Source organism: Phragmites australis, chromosome 15, assembly GCF_958298935.1.
Source record: "Phragmites australis chromosome 15, lpPhrAust1.1, whole genome shotgun sequence".
NCBI lineage: Eukaryota > Viridiplantae > Streptophyta > Magnoliopsida > Poales > Poaceae > Phragmites > Phragmites australis.
Window position 1 is genome coordinate 7562460 of NC_084935.1, and position 10398 is coordinate 7572857.

Sequence of the window (10398 nt, forward strand, 5' to 3'; positions counted from 1 at the left end):
CAGCGGCTAAGGGCTAAGGGGTTCGCGGACCGCCTCTCCGCCTGGCCTTTGGCTTTGCCTCCAATGCGCCATCACCAAGCTCTGGACAGAATACCTCCGGAGTCGGGCAGCGGCTAAGGGCCGAGGGGGTCGCGGACTGCCTCTCCGCCTGGCCTTCGGCTTCACCTCCGATGCGTCATCGCTAGGCTTCGAACGGAATACCTCCGGAGCCAGGCAGCGGCTAAGGGCCTAGGGGGTCGCGGACCGCCTCTCCCGCCTAACCTTTGACTTCGCCTTTGACGCGCCACCGTCAGGCTCTGGATGGAATACCTCCGGTGCTGGGCAGCGGCTAAGGACCGAGGGGGTCGTGGACCGGCTCTCCCTCCTAGCCTTCGGCTTCGCCTCCGACGCGCGATCGCCAGGCTCCGGATGGAATACCTCCGGAGTCGGGCAGTGACTAAGGGTCGAGGGGGTCGCGGACTGCCTCTCCTAACCTTCTGCTTCGCCTCCGACGCGCGATCGCCAGGCTTCGGATGGAATACCTCCGGAGTCGGGCAGCGACTAAGGGTCAAGGGGGTCACGGACTGCCTCTCCTAACCTTCTGCTTCGCCTCCGACGCATCGTTGCCAGGCTTTGAACGGAATACCTTCGAAGCTAGGCAGCGGCTAAGGGCCGAGGGGGTTGTGGACCGCCTCTCCCGCCTAGCCTTCGACTTCGCCTCCAACGCGCACATCGCCAGGGTCCGGACAGAATACCTCCAGAGTTGGGCATCGAATAAGGGTTGAGGGGGTCACGAACCACCTCTCTCGCCTAACCTTCAGCTTTGCCTCCGACGCGCTGTCGCTAGGCTCCGGATGGAATACCTTTGGAGCCGGGTAGTGGCTAAGGGCCGAGGGGGTCGCAGACCGCCTCCCCCGCCTAACCTTCGGCTTCACCTCCGACGCACAGTCGCCAGGCTCCGGACGGAATACCTCCGGAGCCGGGCATCGGCTAAGGGACGAAGGGGTCGCCGACCGCCTCTCCCGCCTAGCCTTTGACTTTGCCTCCGACGCATCGTCCCCAGGCTCCGGATGGAATACGTCCGGAGCCGGGCAGTGGCTAAGGATCGGGGAGGGTCGTGGACCACCTCTCTTGCCTAGCCTTCGGCTGCGCCTCCGACACATCATCGCTGTCAACTCGGACAGTCGCTAAGGAACCCAAAGGGTCAAGGACCACCTCCGGAGTTCGTCTCCAAAGGTTCCTGAGGGACTTCACTGAGTTAGAAATCTGGAACAAATTAGGAAGGAGACCCTACCGGTCCTAGGCCTAAGGAGTACACAGTAAATAGGGACGACGAGGTCACCACTACTCCACCTGGTTCTCCTTAGTTACCCTACTATCCATCACTACCAGATTCTCGAGGCCACCTCTCACCCAGAAGAAACGAAATCAGCAATGATCTATACGAAGGCTCGGTGCCCCGGTCGTTAGAAAAACTACCCATCGCCTTCGAAAGGGACGAAGAAGTACGGTTTGGAGGCATGAAGGCACGCACGCATGCGGTCACTCATTCGAAAGGTCCCCTCGCATTCCGATACGAAAGGAGACACGACCGAAACAGCCCGGCTCCTGAAGGAGCCATCGAGATCATCGATGTCTCCGAGGAGGATGAGAAGGAAGACGATGCCATACTCAAGTCAAGGTTAGCTGCTTGCTCATGGGGTTGTGGAGACTCCAACTGGGTAGCCCCGGCTTTATACCCAGGCCACGCAGCCACGTAGGTTCGGAAGATGAAGCGGGATGAACATCGCCGTGTCCTCTCATTGAACACCTGGGGAGGGGGTCGTGGCCATATCCGGTTTCCCTCCAACACGTGGCAGCGCTCCACAACGAATGCCTCGTTTTCTCGCACGGACGTCCTGTCACATTAATAACCCAAACCCCTTTCGGTGCGTGACGGGGTCGTGGGCACAAGACCCTAAACGACCCCTCGTATTATCCAGTCAGAACGCAATAGTGGCACGTCTTGTCCCGCCAGGCGAGCGTGTGGGATTCTCCAAACCCACACGAAACCTCTACTCTAGTGACTTCAAAGGACAGAGAATTGCCATCAAGCATCCTTGATACTATACCCGACTGGGATTGATTTTTCCTCTACATCCTCTCTCCCTTCGAAACATCGGGGCTCGAGAATGAGGGGGTACTGTTGGGGGGGGGGGGAAATAAACCAGCATGAGGATAATGGTTGAAGATCACCACCCAGGTCCCTCCGGAGTCTTGATCTCCGAACCCTCTATTAAAATCTCGATCTTTGATATCATCAGATCCTTTCACGGTACCCCTTCGCACCTACGAAGCCTTCCCTTGGCTCCGCCGGCTCAACCTCCCGAAGCCTCCCCAAAACACGACCTCCCGAAGCCTCGGTCCTATGAAGCTTTGGCCTCTCGAAGCCCCGACCCTCCGGGTCCCGCTTCCTAAAGCCTTCACCTCCCGGTTCTATGCCTCCCGAGGCCCCGCCTCAGGCAGATCGGGCCGCCTTCCTGAAGGCAACGGGTGAGCCGGCAGACCTTATGAAAGATCTGCCGGAAGAGGAGCACCGATCGTGCTTTGCTTGTAAGGAAGTGATCGGTATTAAAGGCATAGGCTAATGGACACCACTCTGATACCCCGGTGTGATGAAGACTATCCTGACACCCCTGAAAGTGCGGCGTCGGGCCGCAATCGGCGACCGGCTCGCCCCCTTCAGGGGTAGGCACCACGATAATTACTATAGTGGATATTTATCTCCCCGATAGGATAGAAGGTAGTTATCTGGGATAAGGCCCAGTAATTTAGCTAGATCCTGAATATTTGTACATTATGATAACTTGTACATCAAGTTACGCATGACCCTATAAATAGGAGGCCATGATCCTCTGGGTAAGAAGGGATACAACGGAAGAGAACAAGCAACACAGCGAACACTGTGATACTTCTCCCAGAGTGATATATTTTTCTATTATCAATATATTCGTAGTGTTCCTTTCTCTCAAACTTCGTCTACAAGCTTGAGTCTCCTTCTTAGAAGAAACTCTCGCCATATTTGCTAAGACAAGATGAACTCTTGCTCCAATAGCAAGTTCATGGCATGCTCCAGTTCTAGCTGTTGGTCGTGGTAATTTTGTAGATTTTTGTTTAATAAATTTTTAACGTCTGTTGCAACGTATATGTAAAAAATTAGTAACAGACAGAAAGAAAGAAAGAAAGAAAGTAGAAAAGACTCAAATTGGGTCTGCATAAAGTAATACCGAGTCTGTACCCTAGAACTACGACTCAAACCGCCATACACTATAGAATATAAATGCTTGCTGGACGCTATTAATTTTCAATGCTAATGCAGGGATGAAAATACCAGCATACCATGGTGAGCACTTCGAGAAAAGAATACATTTGCGAGCTTTCAAGTTGGAAATGGTTGGTCGAGACGGCTCGTGCAATGAGTTCCCATGTACGCGTAAGGTTACCAAAAATGAAATCAGCAACTTATTGCAATAATGCACCCGCTGCAGTGGCTGCACTACGGATGGTCCACAGCTCACGGCTCGGATGCCGTCCCTTTCCGCCCACATTTCCTTGTGGCGGCACATCTTTTTGTTTCATGTATTATACTTGCTTGCCGACCATTGCTGTGGAAAAGTAAGCAGCACTATATGTAAAAAATGATAAGCAACACTGTGCGTCTTTGTTTATTTTAAGAGCAAATTTACAAAACCACAGGTACTTAGGCTATTGTAACTCAAAACCACATGTTTTAAAATTCTATTCACATAAGACAGAACCACACGTACTTGGTCCATATAACCCAAAACCACAACTTTTGCTTCTCCTCGTCTGGATGAAAAAACAATGCCAACTCCATTGCTTCGCTGACTTGGCCCTACCCTTTCAGCTTGGGCTTAAAGTTTACAATGGTGTTTTGATACTCGCATTACCGTTCCCCGCCCCCTACCACCTTTCTTGTAGTACATGTAATCTGATGAAGGGCACCCAACAGAGCACACATTCATCGTCTATATATTCTTCGTTAATCGGTTAACGAGGAGAAGCCAAGATGCATATCTTTTACACCTTTCTTTTTTCATGTAGGATCCAGATAAGGATGAGAAGCAAAAGTTGTGGTTATGTGTTATGAACCGGTTACTCTGACATGATATTACGTCAGAGGATTTCTTTGTATGTATGTGTTACAGGTTTTATGTACATATGGTTGTGTGAAAGAGATTATAAAACATATGGTTTTATGTTACAACTGCCTAAGTACCTACGATTTTATAAAATTTACTCTTATTTTAAAAGCATAGGTATGCGTACTTCTAGTCTTACATTCTACCACTCAAATCATATGTGTTAGATTATTACTATAATGAATCCATGGATAGCTATTATGACTTTTATACTGAAAGACTCTAAGTTTTGCTTTTGTTATGCTAGTTTCATTGAAAAAGAAAACACCTCATTTAGTTTCGAGAACCTTAGACCCTTCACGCTAGAGCATGTAAAATGCATGATTTACGCATCAAGTTGTATATTATCAGTTTAGATTTCTTGTGCCAAACAATCAACGCAATAATTCATCTGCATCGCACACATAAGGGTGCTCTAGATTCCAAAGTAGCCAAACTAGCAAACGAATTGCCTTATGATACAAAATCTCGCTCAACTAAGGAGTGAAAGTTACATGTACGTTTTGTTTCTTCTGTTTTTTATGAGTCACAGATGGTATAACTGTACAAAGCCAGGGTCCAGATTTGAGACTTCATCTAGAAATAGATACATTTCTCCGCAGGAAAGAAACGTGAATTTTATACTAAATCGCATTCAGTTTGGCATAACTGATTTACGGTCCTGCAAAATGCGCCTACCGAATTTAGTGTAAAATAAATAAATCAAACGTGACCACGATGACCGGACACAAATTTTCTGTACACGTTTGGTATCCCAGTAGCCTTAGTGGTGGCTGTTCACGGATCAGCAGTGTTAGAAATGCAACTCCACAAGAGATGTATATATATACACACACACATACATATATGTATATATATATGTATGTATATATATATGTATGTATATATATATGTTATATTCATCCAACCTTGTTACTTGATATTCATTTATTGATTATCTTATTTACTATTTTTATTCTTAAATAGATGTTATCTTATAATACATGCAGTTAAATTTTAGAAATTTTTGTTACTAATATAAAAAACTATTAGAATTTAACACATAAAAATAATAGTAGTAAATTTGCTATGAAAAATACTTTAATATTATCTAATTTTTATCAAGAGATAGTTATCAAAAATAATACTCAGACGTATTTATTAGAGACTGTGTCGATGTCTTAAACGATAATTAAAAAAGAACAAATATAGTACTTTATAATTTTCTTTATCTATTTTTTAATACGAAACGGTGGAATTTTCCATTCCCGAGCCGAGCAGGAGATAGGCACGCCACGCAGCCACTGCTCCCACTGACACACGGGCCCAGCCGGTGCACCACCAGTCTGCCCTGGTGGCCCAACCCAACCACCGCTAAACTACTCCAATCACGCGCGCATTATTCTCAGCGTCCCCACTGGTAATTACCCATTTTAACCACCGATCGTTGGGGCACCCCGTCCTGGCCGTACCCACGTTTTCTCCAGCTTACCTCACTGTCACGTGGACCGCGTGCCGTGCAACTCTTCTTATGGACCCACCTGTCCGTGACGGAAGCTGCCGCTAGCTGTAGGTTGAGGCCTGGGTTATTAAAGCGCCCCCCGGGATTTACCAATCAAATGTGCAGTTCCCTCCCTCGTTTCCCCTTCTCCTAATCGGAGGCGATTTAGACGTTAAAACCCGACGCGATACGGAACCCACGCAGCGCACGCGAGGGGGAGAGAGAGAGAGAGAGAGAGAGAGAGAGAGAGAGAGGCTGAAATGGCCGCGGCGGCTGAGGAGGTGTCGACGGCGGCGAGGGGCCCTGCGGAGGAGGAGCGGGGGGAGAGCGAGAGCGAGGGGGAGGAGGGGATGGCGGTGCTGGACTTCGACATGCTGTGCGCGTCGGTGGCGCTGGCGGCGGGGAGGAGGAAGGGCGGCGCCGCGGCAGCGGAGGAGGCGGCCGGCGATGGTGGCGGGGGAGGGGGCGGGGTGCAGAGGATGTGGGAGGGTGACGTGGTGCTGGATTGCCTGGAGGACCGGCGTGTCGCGCTCGAGGCCGCCTGGTAGGTGGAGCTAACTCGTCCTCGTTTCATACAGCTGTATTGGTTCTGGTTGGGCGCGTGTTCGGGAGGATCTGGTCGTGTTGGTTGCGAGAGCAGAGCTCGGGTATTCGGCGTTTGAATGAACGCGGATTCCTTTTGCTTACGGATGGATTGATGTGGTGCGGATTTTAGAAAAGGCGAAGTGCTGTTTGAAATGAAATCCTTTCTCGGTAATATGGGCGAGATTTTCATTCAGAGGAGCAAGTCCCACCGAGAGAAATCAGAAACTTTTGCTCAAATTTGAAGTTTCCTCTTCAAATGGCATCCGCCAGACTATAGCGACGAATTCTAAATTTTACTTTTGGAAATTGTACTTGCTTTAATTGTAGGAAAAAATGGAAATATTTTATGATGAGTTGTTGCCACTAGGGATCATCCCCCCCAAAATGACGTATTACGCTCTGCTTTGGTACTATTCTCGTGTCAATGCAAAATATTCCACTTTCCTCTGGTGCACTACATTTTTGTGGTCGACTGAGATTAAACTTTGCTGAGCTTCGTTTTAAAATTCTTGTTTGCTTGCAACTGTTGCAGCTGCCCGTGCTATCGGTTTGGCAAGAACATGCGGAGAGCCAATCTTGGATCTTGCTTCCTTCAGGTACAGATAATCCACTCACTATAGTACAACCATATTCCGTCCATTTCCCTGCTTGTTTCTTTTCTATGCGAAAAAGTTTAGTCAAAATTGTTGTGTACGTAACCATGTAAGCCGCATGTGACTATTTGATGCTGATGATGGTAGAAATTACGAAAACCTTCTGTTTGGAGGTGCCGTTGAGTCCATTATAAAATGAATCTTTAGGTGAGTATTTTTGAACTGAGTCGGTTATTAGATATAATGGCCAGGAAGGGATAAACAAGGTAACATGTTAAGTGCGTGTTTGTGCTTTTGCTTCTTTCACCATCAAGGTGCTGCCAAACAGTGTTGAGGATTTGTTTCCTTGTTTGGTATTTTTGCTCTTGTACTTGATAGTTTAATCGTCTATCGCTTCTGATTTCCCCTTCATAATGTAGAGGCGGGCTATGTTCTTATAGTTTCTTGTTAAATTCTTGATAAATAATGAAACGCAAGTTGCTGACATGCTAGCTATCTGGACAAATATAGAAATGCTGTCTTTTTCTGAGTCTTATGCTTATCCAGCATAGTGACCGATGTGTACAAGTTTGACTTGGCAATTTGAACAGCATTTGCTTATATAATCCTTTATTCCTGGCATGTCTTAGACCTGGTCTACCTTCACAGCATGTCGCCTTTTTTATTTCAAGCTTGCGATCCATCCCGTAGAGGATAAGTAAAATGCATTCTAATATTCTATGTTGGAGAAAATCAGATGGCACGCTGGACTTCCTAGACAGATCAGTAGTATATTTTACTCATTTTCAACTCTGTCAATCTGGGAAGGTCAACTTAATATGTTTTTAGCTCAGTCAATGTTTTTTTTTGTAAACATGTCATTGGAATTCGGAATTCCTCATCTCACTCAGCATCCAATAAATGCATTTCTTATATTAAATTATATGGCCAATTTGTTATCCCTAGACAAAGTGATGCAAGGAGATTATACCCTTCTTCAACATATCTCCTGTTATACATTTTAAACATGGCTCTTGCCTCGTCCAAATTGGACAATTTTATCCTCTATGTCTGCAAAAGTTGCCGAGTTGTGCTACATTCATAGTTGTGGTGTTGTGCCACTATCTTCTTGCCACCGAATATGAGTTTTCCACGTTTATCACATGTTCGCTTGAGTATTGCTGCCTCTTATGTAGTTAATTTTCTCTTATTCACCCTTGCTGATGCTTCATAAAATTCTTTCAGGGAATGGTTTACTTCATTCTGTTAGTGGCTTTTCTGATCAGCCTAATAGCCTTTTCGGTAACAAGGCATCATATATATTTATATATGGGACTAGGCTCTGTCCTATTGATAGCAATCTATACTGGTTACTTCCGAAGAAGAATCAGGAAGCAATTCAACATCCGGGTAATTATTTCTTGGTATAGTATTGAGAAAGTTTGCTTGTTTGCTACAGCCTAGTACTAGTGCTTATTGCAGTTGCTTACAATGTTCATCATGTCTAGCGTCACACCATCCTTGACATCCTTAAAAAATGTTTGCTACATCATTTGCGATGCTAAAACAAAATTAAGTGAAACATGGAGGTATATTGATAGTTAGGTGCAAGTTGTGCTTGGTTTTACTTATGGCCATAAATATGTTGCCAGCATCTGAGTAGACATTGGTACATGTACTTTGATTCAGGAACTACGAACATACAAGTTTAGAAAGAAGTCATTGATCCCATTGGTTGGAAGTCTTCATTCTGATGAAGCTGACCATTCATCCTCTTTTGCGCTTACAGGGTACTGAGAGCAGTCTGGATGATTGTGTTCTCCATCTCATATGTCCTTGCTGCACGTTATGCCAGGTTATATCTGCAAAAGCCCGTTTGACTCCCCAATTTTACTCTCTCTCTCTCTGCTATTGGTATCGTAAACTCATGTTTACTAGCTTTTGAATTCAGGAGGCTAGAACTTTGGAGATGAATAATGTCCAGTGTGGTGTCTGGCATGGACGGGGTGATACCATTTGCTTAGGGAGCAACGGTGAAGGAAATATGGCTTTTGCTGCCCTGAACAAGCCCTCGCTTGTGCCTATAAAGTCTCCAGGGTTCTGTGGCATGGACAGAACGTCAAATGGAGCTGATGAGCATGAACCACTCGTCCCACCAGCCCAACCAGAGCAGGTGTAGGGAATAATAGCAGTGGAATTCTGTATCGCCGCAACCTCTGCACATTCCAGAAAGAGTTTGGGCTGTCCTTGGAGAAAATCATCAGAACTGTAATTCTCTGCCTGCACGTTGTGTGCTAGCCCCCAGTCCGAAGAACTGGATTTGCCACAATCGTTCATGGATGATGAGCGCAATCGGACTGTTGTTGTAAAATTCAGTGGTAATTTTTATCATGTAACTGATTTATTTAGGTTCAGGGCCGTATCTAGATTGTGTCATAATACGTGCTCAGGCCTTGTGTCCGATCCAACTGTAAATTTGTGATGTAACTTAGCAGTTCCCATGATATAAGCATAAATGAAATGGGATTGCTCTCCCCACTGGTTGTGTTGTGTGTGCGTCTTCTGTCACTGGTGCTGTTTTCCTTTCAAATTTGCCTCCAAGCATTTGGTTAATATCATTTATCATCTCCTTTTTCATCTTGGTCTTCTGTCAAATGGTTTATCCAAACCTGGTCCCCCCGTGTCGTCTCCCGAGAGGCGACACGGGGGCGTCACCACCGCCGTCACTAAGAACCACCTACTTCCGCCCGCGTTTGGCTGCTGCCGCCTCCGTTGTCCTTGATGGTGTCGTAATTGGTGGCAACCACCGTTGCCTTGCCCCTCCCCCCTTCCTCTTTTCCTCCTCTTCCTCCGGTGGATCGTCGTCGGTGGCGTTGGTTGGTGGTGGATTCGGTGTAGTGCCGGTGGATTCGGTGTGGCGTTGGCAGATCCGGCTCTGGGCTGGCCGCGCTCTCGTCCTGGGGCCTGTTGGATCCGGTGGTTCCCGTGCCGTGGCCGGTCGGATCCGGTGGTTCTCGTCCCGTGGCCGTGCTCCGCCTCCGCCCCCATGCATGCGTGCATCCTTGGTGGGGGTTCCGGTGTGGTGTCGGCTGGATTCATCACGTGGCCGCATTCTCGTCCCATGGCCGGTCAGATTCGTGGTCCCGTCCAGTGGCTGGTCGGATCTGGTAGTTCCTTTCCCGTGGCCACGCTCGTGGCTGGCCGTGCTTCGGCTCTACCCCTGTGCGTCTGCGCGTCCACGGTGGGGGCATCGAACATTGTGGGGCTGGTCGAGGAATTCGGCTCATTTACGAGGCCGTGGCTGCTTGGCGGCCCAGGTGCCTTGGCTACCTCGTTGGGGGGTCTTGTGCCGCCAGTTCGGGCTCCTCCTCTGCCAGCTCTGTGTGCTGTCTCGGTGCCCATCGTGCTGCCTCGACGTTGTGTGTTGCTTCCTTGTCCACCGCCGTGCTTCCTCGATGATGTGTGCTGCTGTTGCTTGGCGTGGATGGTGCTATGGCGACGTGTTCTTGCGCTGCTCTCGGGTTGGTCGCCTCTGCTGCTGTTCAGGATCCCACTGCTACTGGGGGCTATGGGTCCCCTC

The 10398-nt window shown here is 48.0% G+C and overlaps 1 protein-coding gene across 1 annotated transcript; it reads left to right on the forward strand.

Moving 5' to 3' along the window:
- The first annotated feature begins 5787 nt into the window (after positions 1 to 5787).
- Positions 5788 to 9356, forward strand: LOC133893468 (uncharacterized). The gene is made up of 5 exons (XM_062334495.1): positions 5788 to 6205; positions 6779 to 6842; positions 8064 to 8228; positions 8608 to 8673; positions 8770 to 9356. The coding sequence occupies exons 1-5, from the start codon at positions 5922 to 5924 to the stop codon at positions 8995 to 8997; spliced, it is 807 nt and encodes a 268-aa protein (XP_062190479.1). The 5' UTR covers positions 5788 to 5921; the 3' UTR covers positions 8998 to 9356.
- Positions 9357 to 10398: the final 1042 nt, after the last annotated feature.